The sequence below is a fragment of the Galeopterus variegatus genome, unplaced genomic scaffold, assembly GCF_000696425.1.
Source record: "Galeopterus variegatus unplaced genomic scaffold, G_variegatus-3.0.2 Scaffold118, whole genome shotgun sequence".
In the NCBI taxonomy this organism is placed as follows: domain Eukaryota; kingdom Metazoa; phylum Chordata; class Mammalia; order Dermoptera; family Cynocephalidae; genus Galeopterus; species Galeopterus variegatus.
The window spans coordinates 1,005,940-1,021,646 of NW_007726229.1; the positions used below are offsets into that span (position 1 = coordinate 1,005,940).

Below are 15,707 nucleotides of genomic sequence, written 5' to 3' on the forward strand. Positions count from 1 at the left end.
AATATAAATAAATAAGTCTATACCAATACTATTTTATCTATGGTGGTATGAATTTATGGTAATGAGTTACACAAATATGACTAAACCGGTATTCTGGACACAGAAAATATTCTAAGTAATTGAGAGAGTAAAAGAAAAAAAAAATCACATTATAATACATCAAAATATCTTCACCTGTTTCTCTTATTAACAACATCATCTTCACAGAGAAAGAAGTTGGTTCCTAGATCCCATGCTTGACACTTTTCTGTATCATGAATTGTAAGCGCCTTTAAAAAAGAGAAAAGTATCTGATGAAGTCAAGAATATGACAAGGATGTTCATTATCTCTAATGCTATCTACATTGTACTGAAAGTATTATATGTAATTAGACAACAAAAAGTAATTAAAGGCATAAGAATTGGGAAAAAAATATAAAACTAGATCTATATGCAGATGATATTACTATTACATCTGGAAACCCCAATAAATTGATTGAAAGAAATTAGTCAGTAGCAGAATTTAAGTTTATGAAAGTAGCATGTTACAAAAATCAACATACAAAAATCTAGAAAATTCATATAAACAAACACTTCAAAATACCCCATGCTCCAAGTAAGAAAGGTAATTGACAAACTAAGAAAAAATATTTGTAACTTATAACACAGGCCGTAAAGCTTATAGAAAAAAGACAAGATATATGAATAAGGAGTATACTGAAAAAGAAATGCAGATGGCCCTTGAAAATACGTAAAGATGTTCAACCTTGATCAGGAATGAAATATTTTTTTTTTTTTTTTTTTTGTCTTTTTCCGTGTCCGGCAACGGATTGCAACCCTCAGTGTCGCCCCCGCACCGGACCGGGACCGGCAACGGGACCGCAACCCTTGGTGCTGCTCCCGCGCCTCGCTCAGCCAGTGAGCGGGAACCAGTCTGTATGTGGGATCCGAACCCTCGGGCGGGAGCGCCGCCGCGCTTCCCAAGCGGCGCACTATCCATTGCGCCACCGGGCCGGCCCAGCAATGAAATATCTTTTCTTTCTTATTAGACTGGCATAAATCTCAAGTTTGACAACCTACTCTATTGGTGAGGTTGAGGTAAATGAGCCACTCTCATGGGAATGTGAAGTTGCTCAACCTCAATGGAAAGGAATTTGGCAATAAACAGCAAAAAGACAAATGAATTTAACCTTTGACACAGCAACCCACTTTTAGGAATCTATCCCAAAGAGACACTTAGAAAAATACAAAAGCACATATGTATAAGGGTATTAAATACAGCCTTATTTTTAATAGCAAAAGACTGGAAACATTCAAAATATCCACCAATGGGAAACTGGGTATATGATACATCCATACAATGTATATCCATGCACTAGAAAAAAGAATAAAATATATATTTATCACTACGGAGTAATATCCAGGATATGCTGTCAAGCAATATAGTCACATAAAGCAAGGTGGAGTCATAAAAAGTAAGGCATTTTATTTGAGAAAGGGAGGAGGAGACAAATACATATACACATTAAAAACAGATAAGCATGTACGTATGTATGCATTTGCCTATATTTAAAAACAAATGAAGAATAACTCAAATAAAAAAGGGGTGACTTAATAAGTGAAGGAGAACAGGGTAGAGAAATGCTGGACTTATCTGAAAATACTTTGCTTTCTAAATCTTTTTTTTTTTTGGTGGCTGGCTGGTACAGGCATCGAACCCTTGACTTTGGTGTTATGATACTATGCTCTAACCAATACAAATTTGACTTTGAATCATATAAATCTCATGTAACAGTAAGACTAAATAAAATGAATAAAGCAATATTTAAAAATCCAAATCAAAATAAATAAATGGACTAAACTGTATATTGAATTTGTTGCATAACCACCCAGAGGAATTCTTTAAAGTGATTTAAAAAAGCAGTTAATTTGTCTGCCAAATTCAGGTGGGACAAAAGAAAGATTAAAAAGAATCTTAAACTGTTTTCAATAGTACATTGCTATTAATAATATTGAAATTGGTATTCTGAAACTATGTCATACAGGTAAAATATAACAGAATAAAGCAAATAAGTAATTAGGTTAACGTCATTAGAAACCATGACCCTTACAGTAAGAGAAAAGAAATCCAAAAAGACTTTATAATCAGTGACAAAAACTACTGGGGTTGTGCTGAAAAGACTCAAAAACTTTAAGAGGGTCCCAATAACCAAAGATGAAACAATTTGAGCATCAACAAAAATAACAACTATAATATATCAAAACACATCAAATGTTTTGAAATTCATGAGCTTATCATCACATACGTGCACACACACAAGTTCACTGGTCACTGTTGGGGGATGATAGGAAACCAGTGATTTTGAAAACTGGTAAATAAAGGGTGAAAAACATCAAGTATTTATCCTGCCTTTTGTACACATACAATCTGTACTTTTGTCACTTTTGTGAAATCAATTATGTGATGAACAGAAAATTTTCTTTCTAAAATATTATTCTAGCTAATAAATGAGGAAGGAATAATAGAATATCACTGCTGCCCCCAATCAAATAATAAATCAGGGCATGATTATTAACAGCTAGTGATCACAAAAAGAGGGACAACAGAATATCATTGCCTCCTGATTGATTCTTTGAATATAACTACCAATTAAAAGGAAATAGAGGGGTAGAGGTACATGTGACAAATGATTGGCTTCTTCAACAAATAAATTGCAAGGAAAAAAAAAAATCAGGGAACGGAAACCTATAGATTAAAAGAAACCAAGTTCAGTATATGGATTTTACTTGTATCCTGATTAGGACAAAACAAGCCTCAAATAAATTTCTTAAGACAATTGGCAAAATTTGAACTCTAACTAGATATTTGATGATTGCGGTAGGCAGGCTTTTAAGATGGCCCCAATGCTTCCCACTTAACTGGTATTGAGGCCTTTTTGCAGTCCCCATCCCTTGAGAGATTAGGTTATAAAAGACTATGATTTATCCTGTTAACACACTCACTCTCTCCTGTCTTCTTGCTTGCTTACTATGATGAAGCAAGCTGCCATATTGTGAACCGCTCTAAGGAGAGGGCCACATAACAAGGAACTGACGGTGACTCTATGGTAAACAACCGGCAAGGACTTGACGTCCTCAGTCCAACAACCCATAAAGAACTGAATCTTGCCAACAATGTGAGCAAGCTTGGGAAGCAGATCCTCCCCCTAACTTCAAAACGACTGTAAGCCCTACTAATACTCTGACTGCAGCCTTATGAGAGGACCCTCAAATAGTGAAATAGCCAAGTCATGCCTGACTCCTGACCTACAGAAACTGTGAGATAAAAATGTTGAAATGTTGTTGTTTTAGCTAATAAATTTTGGGGTAAATTGTTTTACAGCAATAGGTAACTAATACAATGAGGGACATTTAGAACTCGTTAAATTTTTAGGTGTGAAAATGGTATTGTGGTATGTTTGCAATAGGTACCTTCATCTTTTAAAGATATATATGAAAATATTTAAGGATGACATAATACAATGTCTGAAATTTACATCAAAATAATTTGGCAGTTGGGGGCAGTGGGGAATGGGAAGAAGATATATAAAACAAATGTGTCCATGAGCTGGTAATTGAAACTGTGTGATGGGCACATGGGGTTTTGTTAAAGTATTCTTTCTACTTTTGTATATTTCTGAAATTTCCATAAATTTTTTACAGAAAGGAAAATAGAACATTACAACAAATTTGTTTTTACATGAAAAAACAATAACTAACCCAAAGTATAAACAATATTGCCACCACAAATGAGCAAAAAAAGAAAGTTCATAACAATTTTTCTTATGAACGACATTTACTCACTTACCTTAATTCCTGCAAGAACAAGATTCTTTGCTATAAAGAAAAAAGAAAAAGAAATAGCTTGATATTAGGAATGCATATTAGATACGTCCTCATGGAGCTTGGTCACATTGATGACTAGATAATTTTAACATTTTTACTACTGAAGAAATATAAGTTCCCTGTAAAAAAAAAAAAGTTAGAAAATACAGATTAACAAAAAGGAAAAATTAAAACTTGCATAACACCACCGAGATAATCACATTTTACAGTATTCTTCCAGACATGTTTTTAAGAATATATGTATATGTGCTACCATAATGAATTAATTGATATAGAAAATGATAATTAATAGCTATTAACATCACAGAATGAGAAACAATGAAAGTCATCACTGGTTCCTTAAAGAAGAATATAATAGTAACACAAAATAGTCTTGCCGAAAAAATCAAAACTGAATCTGATCGAGGTTCTGGATCTAATTTTCTTTATAGGAAATACAATGGGAAGGAGTTAAATTTTTTAAATTATCTTATGTTGCTCAAAATTGTCACATAAAATTATGAAAAATACTGCTTACCAATTTCCAAACCAAGACCACCCATACCACTTAAGAAAATATGGGACTTCGCCATCTTCTGCATTGCTGTGTCTCCAAGAACGTATCTCTGTCGACTATATGCAAAACACAATGGAAAACAATTATTTCATCAAAATTATATATCCCTTAAAGGTGTCTGCCTGGGAACTAGATCCTGCCCAGACTTGTTTTGGATGATTTGCAGTTTAAAAATTTCTGAACCAAATGCCAAATACATGACATATTTTGAAAAATTAGGTGATATGGCACCATGATCCACACTCCCTCAAGGCAACAGAAAGATGGAGTTGAATAGGAGTTGCCCTGTTTAGTCAGGGAGAATCATGCGCCCTACACTCGCCACAGTTCCATACCTTCCTGCTCCTCTCATTTATTACCTCAGTGGCCACTACAGGCCTTTGAGTCTGCGATCTCCACTTTAAAACTTCACTACAAACAGAATTTCTGAGGCAAAAAAAAAAAACAAAAAAAAAACGTTCTCTTCTTAGAGTTCAGATGGCTTAAAATTAAGCAGTTTTTGAACATTATTTTAAATGTGTAGGCCGGTAAAGTATATGAAGGACCTTGTTAAAATAAGCTTTGCATCCCAATAGCCACAAGGTAGTATCAGGATGGGAGTTTAAAAAAATACACATTGGCAATTTTCAAAAGTCAGATATATTAATAAAGTCAACAGTAAGAGTTTGTCTGAAAGAACAGTAGGAAACTTGATGTTATTCTTGAAGATAATGCAAATTCCAATGAATTCTTATAAGAATCATTTGAAAGTAAAATCAGTATAAATAACAAATAATTTCAGAATCCATTAGGTTGTCTGTATTCACTTTTGTAATTAAGACAGACAGACAGACACACAAGTTTAATGTATGTTTGTTTAAAATATATAAATTTGTTTAATTTCCACTATTTCAGCTTTTCATATTCAATATAAAAGCCAGAAAAAAGGGGTTTCTTATCTAAAGATGAAACATTATAAATACAAGTTATCTTTATTTCCTTCCTTGTTCCCTACAAAATATAGCAAAATACTGTACATTTAAAATAATACTCAAAAACTGCTTTTCTTTTTAAATCAGTACTCAAGTATTTTAGAAACTAAAAACCATCCACTTACTCATCAAATATTTATTCAACATCAACTGTGGTATGTATGAAACAGTGCCTTACATAGTCTTACCCTTATTTGTGTATTCCTAAACAATATACTTAAGTTTTGCCTGTTTTTAAACTTTATATAAATGGAATCACTTTGAATGTCTATGTCCTGTTTCTTCTGAATAAAATTATATTTATGAGATTTATTCATACTGTTGCATGCAGCTAGTCATTAATTTTCATTTGTTACATTCTATTGCATTGAAACATTCTATTGCAATAATATACCATAATTCAGCTATGCTGTAGTTTTAGAGGGTTACGAATAATGGGGCAATGAGTATTCTTAGAAATGTCTCCCAGTGCACACGGGCAATTGTTTCTCTAGTATATACTTAGGAGGGAAAATGCAGGGTTTAAAGAGTATGTACATCTTTAACTTTATCAGATAATGCCAAACTGTTTCCCAAAGTGAATGTATCAATTTACTCTCCTTCTGGCAGTGTACGAAAGTACCTGTAGTTTCACATCCTTGCTATGCAGGCCTGATCTTTAGAAGGGCCTGCTTACATACATGGCTATCACTCCGCTGGTGTCTAGTGAATTCACATTCCTACACTGATAAACCTACTCTTCTATTTCCTTTTTTCCAGGTACCTGAAATAAAAGCTTATTAATTTTCAGATTTTCTTTTCTAAAATACTCATATAAAATGTTAACATTAAAAGCATCCCAAATTTTGATAACAGTACTTTATTGTTTTCCAATTTTAATTACGATTTTTTGACTGATGTGTTAATTAAAAGTATAGTTTTAAATTTCTAATTTTTTTTTTTCCTTTTTGTCTTTTTTCGTGACCGGTAACGGGATCACAACCCTCGGTGTCACTCCCGCACCGCGCTCAACCAGTGAGCAGACCGGTCTCTATATGGGATCCGAACCCACGGCGGGAGCGCCGCCGCGCTCCCAAGCGCCGCACTCTACTGAGTGCGCCACCGGGCCGGCCCTAAATTTCTAATTTTATGGGGAATGTTTTAGTTATCTTTCATGTTACCTTCTAGCTTAAACACATTGTGAACATATACCACAATTTGATTTCACTCTTCAATATTTGAGAACTTCTTTGGTCAATTTTACAACAATTTTACAAACATTCCATGTGTTCCTAAAAAGAATGTGTACTCTACAGTTGTTAAAGATACAGTGTTCTTTATATGTGCATTAGGTTAATTTTAATAATCATGTTGATAAAATTTTCTATACGTATTCTGATTTTTTGTCTACTTGTTGTCTAGGTTACTAAAAACATTTCAAAAATCTCCCACTACAACTGTAAATTTGTCTATTCTCCTTGGATCCCAGTACCTAAACAGTGCTTGGCATGTAATAACAACAGTTAATACTTACTGAGTTTTTATTATGTACCACATGTTTTTAAAAATGTTTATTTATATTTACTTATATCAACTTGTTTTCCCCTCACAAAAATTCTGAGATAATTTCCATTATTATTCCCATTTTTATAGGTAGGAAAACTTACGTGCATAGAAATTAAGCAACTCATAAGTAGTGGAGGTAAGATTCAACCCAGGCAGTTTAGCTTAGCATACATACTCTTAACTACTATGTCAAGATACATGAAGATTAAGAAAGTCAAATCATTCCACAAGGTTTATAAGAGGGAAAAACCCCCACAAAAACAGTCAGTTCCCTGACCCAACTCTTTCTTACTCTAATTCTCACTCCCCATGGACAGCCACTCTCAATTCTTTTAGTTATTTCTTATAATATTTACCCCCTTTATTTCTAAATAACATGTTTATACTTTTATTTCTTTGACTTTTTTCAGTTTTATATATTACCTGTTAACTTCCTACTAAGAAAGATGAATGATCTTTCTGAAGTACAAGTCTGTTCAAATCATTCGCTGGCCGGTTTGCTCACTGCTTTAACCAAGGTCAATGCTTTGGATCCCCTTACCAGCTAGTGGCCAAATAAATACCCCAATGGTTTCCTATTTGCCTTATGATAAAGTCTAAACACCTCAATATTAGTCACAAGGCCATTCATACTGTTAGTCTTTGCTTAGCTCATTCGTCCAATCTTTTGCCATTCCTCCATCAATCTCCATGTGCCAGGTGTACAAAAGGTTTTCAGTTCTCCAAGTGTGGTATATTCTCTGTAGCTGTTGGACCTTTGAAGTATACCCCTTCCCCAATATTCTATGCCTGAATAGCTCCAACTGGTCTTTTAGGTTTCAGCTCATATAGTACTTTCCCTGATACAATGATCATAATATATTGAATTTTTAAAAGGAGAGAACAAAACTGAGCTTACCAGAGGTAAAGATAAAGAGCCACAAAAAATCATTACATTGTATAATGTTGAATATATTAACTATCCTGATTTGAGCATCACATATTGCACACAGGTATTGATATTCAACGCTGTACCCCCGCTGATATGTAGTTAGTTATGTTTCAATTAAAAAAAAATATATTACATTCCCCATGATGCTTCCTTGATCCCCTTTATCCTTTCTCAAGGCAATGTTTTTTTTTTTTCTCCTTTTTGTCTTTTTTCGTGACCGGCAACGGATCGCAACCCTCAGTGTCGCGCCCGTACCGGACCGGGACCGGCAACGGGATCGCAACCCTCAGCGTTGCTCCCGCCCCTCACTCAGCCAGTGAGCGCCTGGTCTGTATGTGGGATCCGAACCCTCGGCGGGAGCGCCGCCGCGCTTCCCAAGCGGCGCACTGTAGCAGTGCGCCACCAGGCCGGCCCTCTCAAGGCAATGTTGAACCATCTCTTATGTGCATCCATAGCACCCTATGATCACTCTATTGTAACAGTTACCACAGTGTATTCTCACTATTTGTTTATTTTTCCTAGGCGATTATAGATTCCTTAAGGCAGGGCCATTGCCTTATGGACCACTGTATTTCCAGTGACTAAGAGGGCCTGGAACATCACAGACACACAAAAACCATTTGCTGACTTAACAAAAGGAATGAATTGGCACACAAGAACAAGAACAATATTTTTATGCCCTACTATGTAGAGAACTTGAATTCTTTTTCTTATGTTCAAAATGTTTTTCATCTTGGTCTCATCCTTCTCATGAATTATTTTTAAGATTATTTAGGCAAGTAATGAATAACCATGATATAAGTGACAAGAACATACAGTTAAAAGAATAAAACTAAAATATATGAACCAAGGTGCTGGGTTTGAATGTAACCCCCAGAGTTCATGTGTTGGAAACTTACTTAATCCCCAATGCAACAGTTTTGGGAGCTGGGGCCTAATGGAAGGTGTTTAAATCACGAGGGCTCCATCTTCATGAATGGATTACTGCAGGAGTGGGTTTCTTATAAAAGTGAGTTCAGTTCCCTCTGGCCCTCTCTCACTCTTGCCTTCTTTTGCCCTTCTTTCCTTCTGCCATGGGAAGATGCAGTAAGAAGGCTTTCACCAGATGCAGCCCCTTGATCTTGGACTTCTCAGCCTCCAAAACAGCCAAATACATTTCTGTTCATTACAAATTACCCAGTCTTAGGTATTCTGTTATAGAAGCACAAAACAAACTTAAGACACAAGGTTTTCCAAAGAATCATATAATCTCAGATTCTCAACAGTCACCTAAATTACCTACTTTTTTCAATGTTCAGCCACCCGAGGGGAATAGTACTAACTAGCCTACTTTGTGCCAGGCAATATGTCAGGTACTTCGCAATTAAAAGCTATGAAGTTTCATACTGTTAGTAAGCAGAAGAGAAGAAATCTAAAGAACTGAGAGTATAACTTCAAGTCCAGCATTGTTACATTATAGCTCACTCTATTAAGTGGGCACACCACATATTAGTGAATGCAGTGAGTAAAAAGAAATTGCCTAGGCTGTTTACTCTACTTTTAGAGAGCCTACTAAAAATTTTCCCTTTCATGAGGGAATATATTCATCCACTAGTCCTAATTTACCTTCTTGGAGTCACAGAGAACTCACCTAATACCTCTTTCATGTGACAGTCCTCCAAACATTTGAAGATTGTATTCAGGTTCCAGAGTCCTCTTTCTTTCTCTAGGCTAAAAATCTCTAGTTCTTTAACCAATTCCAAACATGACATAATCTTGAGTCCCTGTCAAAACTCTAATCACTTCCTTCTGAATGAACTTCATTTATCTTCATCATGCATGCATATATTTATTAAAATAACAGGCCGGCCCGTGGCTCTATCGGGAGAATGTGGTGCTGATAACACCAAGGCCACAAGTTCGGATCCTATGTAGGGATGGCCAGTTAGCTCACTGGCTGAGCGTGGTGCTGACAACACCAAGCCAAGGGTTGAGATCCCCTTACCGGTCATCTTTAAAAAAAAAAAAAAAAAAAAAAAAAAAAAAACCAATGTCAAGCTAGGCACTGGTTTGGGGTTCACTGTGTGAACAACTTCATATGGGTACTATGATAGTTATAATAGCAATAACTTCATATGGGGCATTATGAGAATTATATATTAAGTATGATAAAATATATAAACTACTTAGCAGAATGCCAGTGACATGCTACTAGGAGAGACAGATGATCAAATGATTCTAAATTATTAAGTACCACACAGAAGTACTGCAATACAGAATACAGAAAATGTGATTATCTTTATTAGTAGAGGGAATGGAATTGAGATTCATCCAAGTTGAATTCTGAAGAATTAACATGAGTTCAAAGATTAATGAAGAAAGGAAAAGCATTCTAGGCTTCTAGGCCAGGGAAAAGAAAGGCATGAAAAATAGCTTATAAGAGATACATAATATATACATAAGACTTCTACTTCTAGCCATAGGGAACAAATTTATTCTCCTCCTTAAACAACTGAAAACTGGACAGAAGAAACAACAGATTTCAGACACTGGACAACAGGCAACTCAGGAAAATAATCCCCGAGAGAAGAAAAACAAATGAGCTGAGCCTTATGATTTTTAGCCACTGTCTTTTCAGGCTGCAGTGCAGGGAGGGGAATACAAATAGAACCTGGTAGCCTGCCTGAATTGAAAAGACAGAGCTGTAAATTGAAGGAGGCTAGAATTTGAAAGAAGAGTATCAGAGAGCAGAAGATGCACAAAGAGATCATCAGAGATCTGCAGAGGGATCTTCTTGGGTCTTCTGCTTAGTACAGATCAGCTATGAAGTACAACTGAGTATCTATGAAGAAACAACCTGAAGCTGAGGAAAGAACCACCTGAAAAAGACACAGGTAGAACAATCACTGTTGTTTAAATAGGGCTGGAAATAGTCTATGTTCCTTTCCTGCCAAGTAGAAGACCTCATAATACAAAGGGCATTGGATAAAATATTCAGAAGTGTGTTAACATCCATCATGGGGAAAAATAAACCCTAAACTTAAGTATCCTCTGATCCTGCCTAACAAAGCTTTTTCAAAAGTGAGCCTTGAAAGAATCAAACTGTTTCCAAGTAACTTAATTGTGTCCCTGAACAAAGCTGGAGAATAAAGAAATCCAAAATTATCCAGCTCCCAAAAAGGTAAAATCCACAATGTCTGGCATACATTAAAAGTTATCAGGCATACATAAAAAGCAGGAAAACACAATCATAATGAATAGAAAAATAAATCAACAGATACACAGTCAGAAATGACACAGATTATAGAACCAGAAGATGAAGACATTAAAACAATTATAAATATAATCTATATGCTCAAGAAAGTAGAGGAAAGCATGAGCAGCAAAACTTCTAGAGATGAAAACTACAAAATCCAAGATGAAAAATACAGTGGATGGAATTAATAATAGATTTAACAGTACAGAAGAGAACTTAAAGGTATAGCAATAGAAACTTTCCAAAATGAAACACGGATGAAAAAAAGAATAGAAAAACTAAACACAGCATAAGTGAGCTACGGGACAACTTCACTTAGCCTAATATATGTGAAATTGGAGTCCCTGAAAGAGACTGGGGGCATGAGGTGTGGGGGGATGGAGAGAGGCAAAAAAAAAAAACCCAACAAAACCCAAAAAACATGTGAAGAACTAATGGCCAAACTCTTTCTGCAAATGTTATAAATTCAAAAGATCACAATGTGAGCAAACCCTAAACCAAGAAATATAAAGAAACTATACCAATGCACATCATAAAACCAAGGATTAAGAGAAAATATTAAAAGTAACTAGAGAAAATAGATCATATTATGCACAGAGGAAAGAAGGACGTCAGCTGACTTTTTACCCAGGAAACAGTACAAACTATAAGACAGTGACGCAATACTTTTAAAGTACTGAAAGTAAAAACTGGCAACCTAAAATTCTATATGTATCAAAAATACTTTTAAAAAAGAAGGTAAAACAAAGACTTCTTCAGACATATAAAAGTTAAAAGAATTGATTACTGGCAGACATTCAATATAAGAAATGTTAAAGGAAGTCATTTAGGCAGAAGGATAATGATACTAGATGGAAATCTGAAATTACATAAAAAAATGGAGACTATCAGAAATGATAAATAAATATATGGATAAATACAAAGACTTTTTTCTTATCTTAAAAATCTCTTTTAAAGATAATTGACTACTTAAACTAATAGTAATGATAAGCTATGAGTTTATAACATATGTAGAAGTAAAATGTAAGACAACAATAACTCAAATCCTGGGATAGGATAAATAGAAGAATGCTGTTGTAAAGGTCTTATACCATACAGGAAATGAAATAATATTACTTAAGCATAAACTGTGATAAGTTAAAGATGTATATTATAAACCATAAAGTGATCACTACAAAAAGGCAAAAGAAAGAAGTATAGAAATATGCCCACAAAAAAGATAAAATAGAATAAAAAAATGCTCAATTAAAGAAAAAGAAGTGAAAAAACAGTAACAAGGAGCAGATAAGGCAAAACAGAAAACAAATGGCAAAATGGCAACGTTTTACATTAAATGTAAGTAGTGTACATGTTCCAGTTAAAAGTCAGATAATCAGATTGAACAAAAAGAAAAGCCCAACTATATGCTATCTAAAAGAAACCTAATTTAAATACACAAATAGCTAAAAAGTAAAAGGGTTATGAATGATATACCATGTTACCAATAATCAAGAGAAAGCTGGAATGGCTATATTAATATCAGACAAATAGATTTAAGAGCAAAGAAAATCTGGATAAAGAGGGTCATTTAATAATGATAAAAAGGCCAATACATCAAGAGGGAAAACAATTCTACATGTTTATGCACTAATTCAGAGCTTCAAACTACATGAAGCAGAAATATTTAACACTTTACTATAAAATAGACTTTGTGTTGGATGATTTTGCCCAACCGTAGGCTGAGTGTTCTGAGCACATTTAAGGTAGGTTAGGCTAAGCTATGGTGTTCAGTAGGTCAGGTGTATTAAGTGCATTTTTGACTTACAACATTTTCAACTTATCAGGATGTAATACCACTGTAAGTTGAGGAGTGTCTAGGAAGAAATATTTTTTAAAGTACTGACCTTATGTATCTCAACATATCAGATACCAAAAAGTTATACTTTAATTTTTAGGTAAAAATGAATTTATGTAACTGGTCTGTTAAAAGATACTCATTTGATCAAAATGCCTGAATTACAGAGAAAAGAGATAGTTTTCTGTTTTCCTATCCTTCTAGCTGTCTGAATTTTCTAGCTATAAAAAGATGTAGCAGCCCCATGGCAGAATCCAAGCAGTAAGGAATGTTGTACCCTGCCTCAATACTGATTTTTGCCTCAGGGTGAAATGTAAAAATACCACCTTAGTATCAATATCTCCTATTGTTAATACCATAAGCACCTTTTCTAGACTTTTCTGTCATATCCTTTGATTCTTATAGTTTTGATTCCTGCCTAGCCACTGAACTGCCAACTACCTGGGCAGTGTGCTTAGTCCTGGGTTCTAGATCATGAGTCAATATGAACCCACTGAGATTTAAATATTATTAAAGCTTTCAGACCGTAGTAAACAAGCAAACAAAACCCCCCAAACAAGCAGAAGCCCTACTTTTAACTTGAAAGGACCTCTTAGGATATATATGCAAAATTCTGCATAGGCTTAATGGTATCTTCATATATTCTATTCCATTACTTGGGATAATGAAGGAGGAAAATAAATTCCAGTTTCCATGAGATTCTTACCTGTATAATGCATCATCAATCTCCACAGACTCTGTTGACATGATGGACAAATTTTTATTTGTACTAGGGAAAAAACAAAAACAAAAACTTATATGAGGAAGTATGGTTATCAGATATTCACATTCTATAATGTAACATTTGACTATACATGGGATCAAATTAATGAGTGACTACACGTTTTTACAAACCAAATATATATTTTATTACCTACCAATTTAGTTAGATTTCAAAAATGTGTTGAAATTAAATTCACGGATTGCTTGCTCTGTCCTGTGTGTTTTGTAAGATTACAGAGCCCATGAGGTTTTTTTTTTTTTCTTTGTGTCAGTATGGGGATCTGAACCCTTGACCTTGGTGTTATCAACACTGTGCTCTAACCAACTAAGCTAATAAGCTCCGATGGTTGTTTTATTCTCAGGTGCTGTTTTATCATTGCTACATATATTCTGATGGATCTCTCTTTTTACCAATTTTGTCCCATAAACCTTCTCTGTATATACACTCTCCCAACATAAACTCATTCAGACCCGTGGAGTTTATCACTATTTACTCAGTCGGACCTGAAATTTAGGAATCTTCTTGCTTATATCATTTTCTCCATCTATGAGACCTGTTAGCTCTAACTTCAAAAGAGATTGCCCACCTGATCACTTTTCATTATTTCAATCAGTACAATCTCAAGCCAAACCATTATCACATTTCACCTGAACTTATTCAAAGATCTAATCAGTCTATCTACTTTCACTATTGCCTTTCCCTGTTAGTTCATTCTCTATATAACAGCCTAAATATTTTAAAACGTAGTCAGACACGATTCCCCGACTTAGAACTACCATTCAGTGGATTTCTTTTACTGTTAAAACAAAATTCAAATACCTTATCATGCTTAAAAGGGCATATATGTTCTGTCTCCCCATTACCTCTCCAATTTCAATTCCCACCACTCTCCCTCTTGCTTACTATCTTCAAGCCACACTGGCCAGCTTGCTGTTCCTCAAGAAGCCAAGCCTGTTCTCACTTCAGAGTATTTACACTATTCCCTCTACTTGGAATGTTCTCTCTTCAGATCTCAGAATAATTGACTTCTTATCATTTAAGCCTCTACTAAAATACTGCATCACAAATACTAACAGATTGGGCCGGCCTGTGGCTCACTCGGGAGTGTGGTGTTGATAACACCAAGGCCACGGGTTCGGATCCTATACAGGGATGGCCTCACTGGCTGAGCATGGTGCTGACAACACCAAGCCAAGGGTTGAGATCCCCTTACCGGTCATCTTTTAAAAACAAACAAACAAAAAAACCAAAAAAACCCCCCAAATACTAACAGATCATTTTTGATCACTCCATTGATAAAATGGCTTCCCTTATCTTTAGATTACCGCTTAACTCATTTACCTGTTATATTTTCTTCAAATCAATTATCATTAACTGTTTATTGTCTGCCCCACCTCCCTTCAGTAATACACACAGTCCATTAAAGACTTAGTACTATATTCCAAAAATCTAAAACCATACTTGGCATTTAATAATAGCTAGACCTGTGCCACACACTGTTTTAAGTGCTTTAGATGTACTGAGTTAACTCACACAACAACCTTATAGGACAGGCACTATCGCCATTCCCAGTAAACAGAGGGAAAAAACTGAGGCTGTCAGAAGTTAACTTAAATAACTTGCCCAAGGTCACAGAATAAGTAAATGGCACAGCCTAGATCTGAACCACTATACTGCCTACTACCTCTCATAGTAGGCGTAAAGGAAGCACTAAAAAAATCTGCTAAGTGAATGAATTTTAGAAATTAAAAAAAAAAAAAACTTAGCTAGACATACTAAGGTGACAAGACACAGTTATTACAGTAATCTATTATTTATAGCACTGTGTACCAATTTTTTAACAGCATGGCATACAAATAATTTTAAAAAAAAGGTATTTGTAGGACACAGTGAGAAGCAGAGATGGTTCCTTCAGTCTGTGGCATTTGGGCCTGAGCCACTGTGACAGCCGAGATAAAAATCATATTGGCAAAAGTGCAACCCATTCTAGTTTCTGGAAGGCTCTCAT

At 35.0% G+C, this 15,707-nt stretch overlaps 1 protein-coding gene across 1 annotated transcript in view; it reads right to left on the reverse strand.

Moving 5' to 3' along the window:
• Positions 1-15,707, reverse strand: part of UBA6 (ubiquitin-like modifier activating enzyme 6) — a 69,436-nt gene that overhangs the window by 52,281 nt on the left and 1,448 nt on the right. Inside the window, exons 2-5 of the mRNA XM_008587349.1 lie at positions 13,643-13,705; positions 4,382-4,476; positions 3,827-3,855; positions 175-269 (exon numbers count right to left, since the gene is read on the reverse strand). Of these exons, the coding sequence (XP_008585571.1) occupies positions 175-269; positions 3,827-3,855; positions 4,382-4,476; positions 13,643-13,705 (282 nt within the window). The remainder of the gene's footprint in view (positions 1-174; positions 270-3,826; positions 3,856-4,381; positions 4,477-13,642; positions 13,706-15,707) is intronic.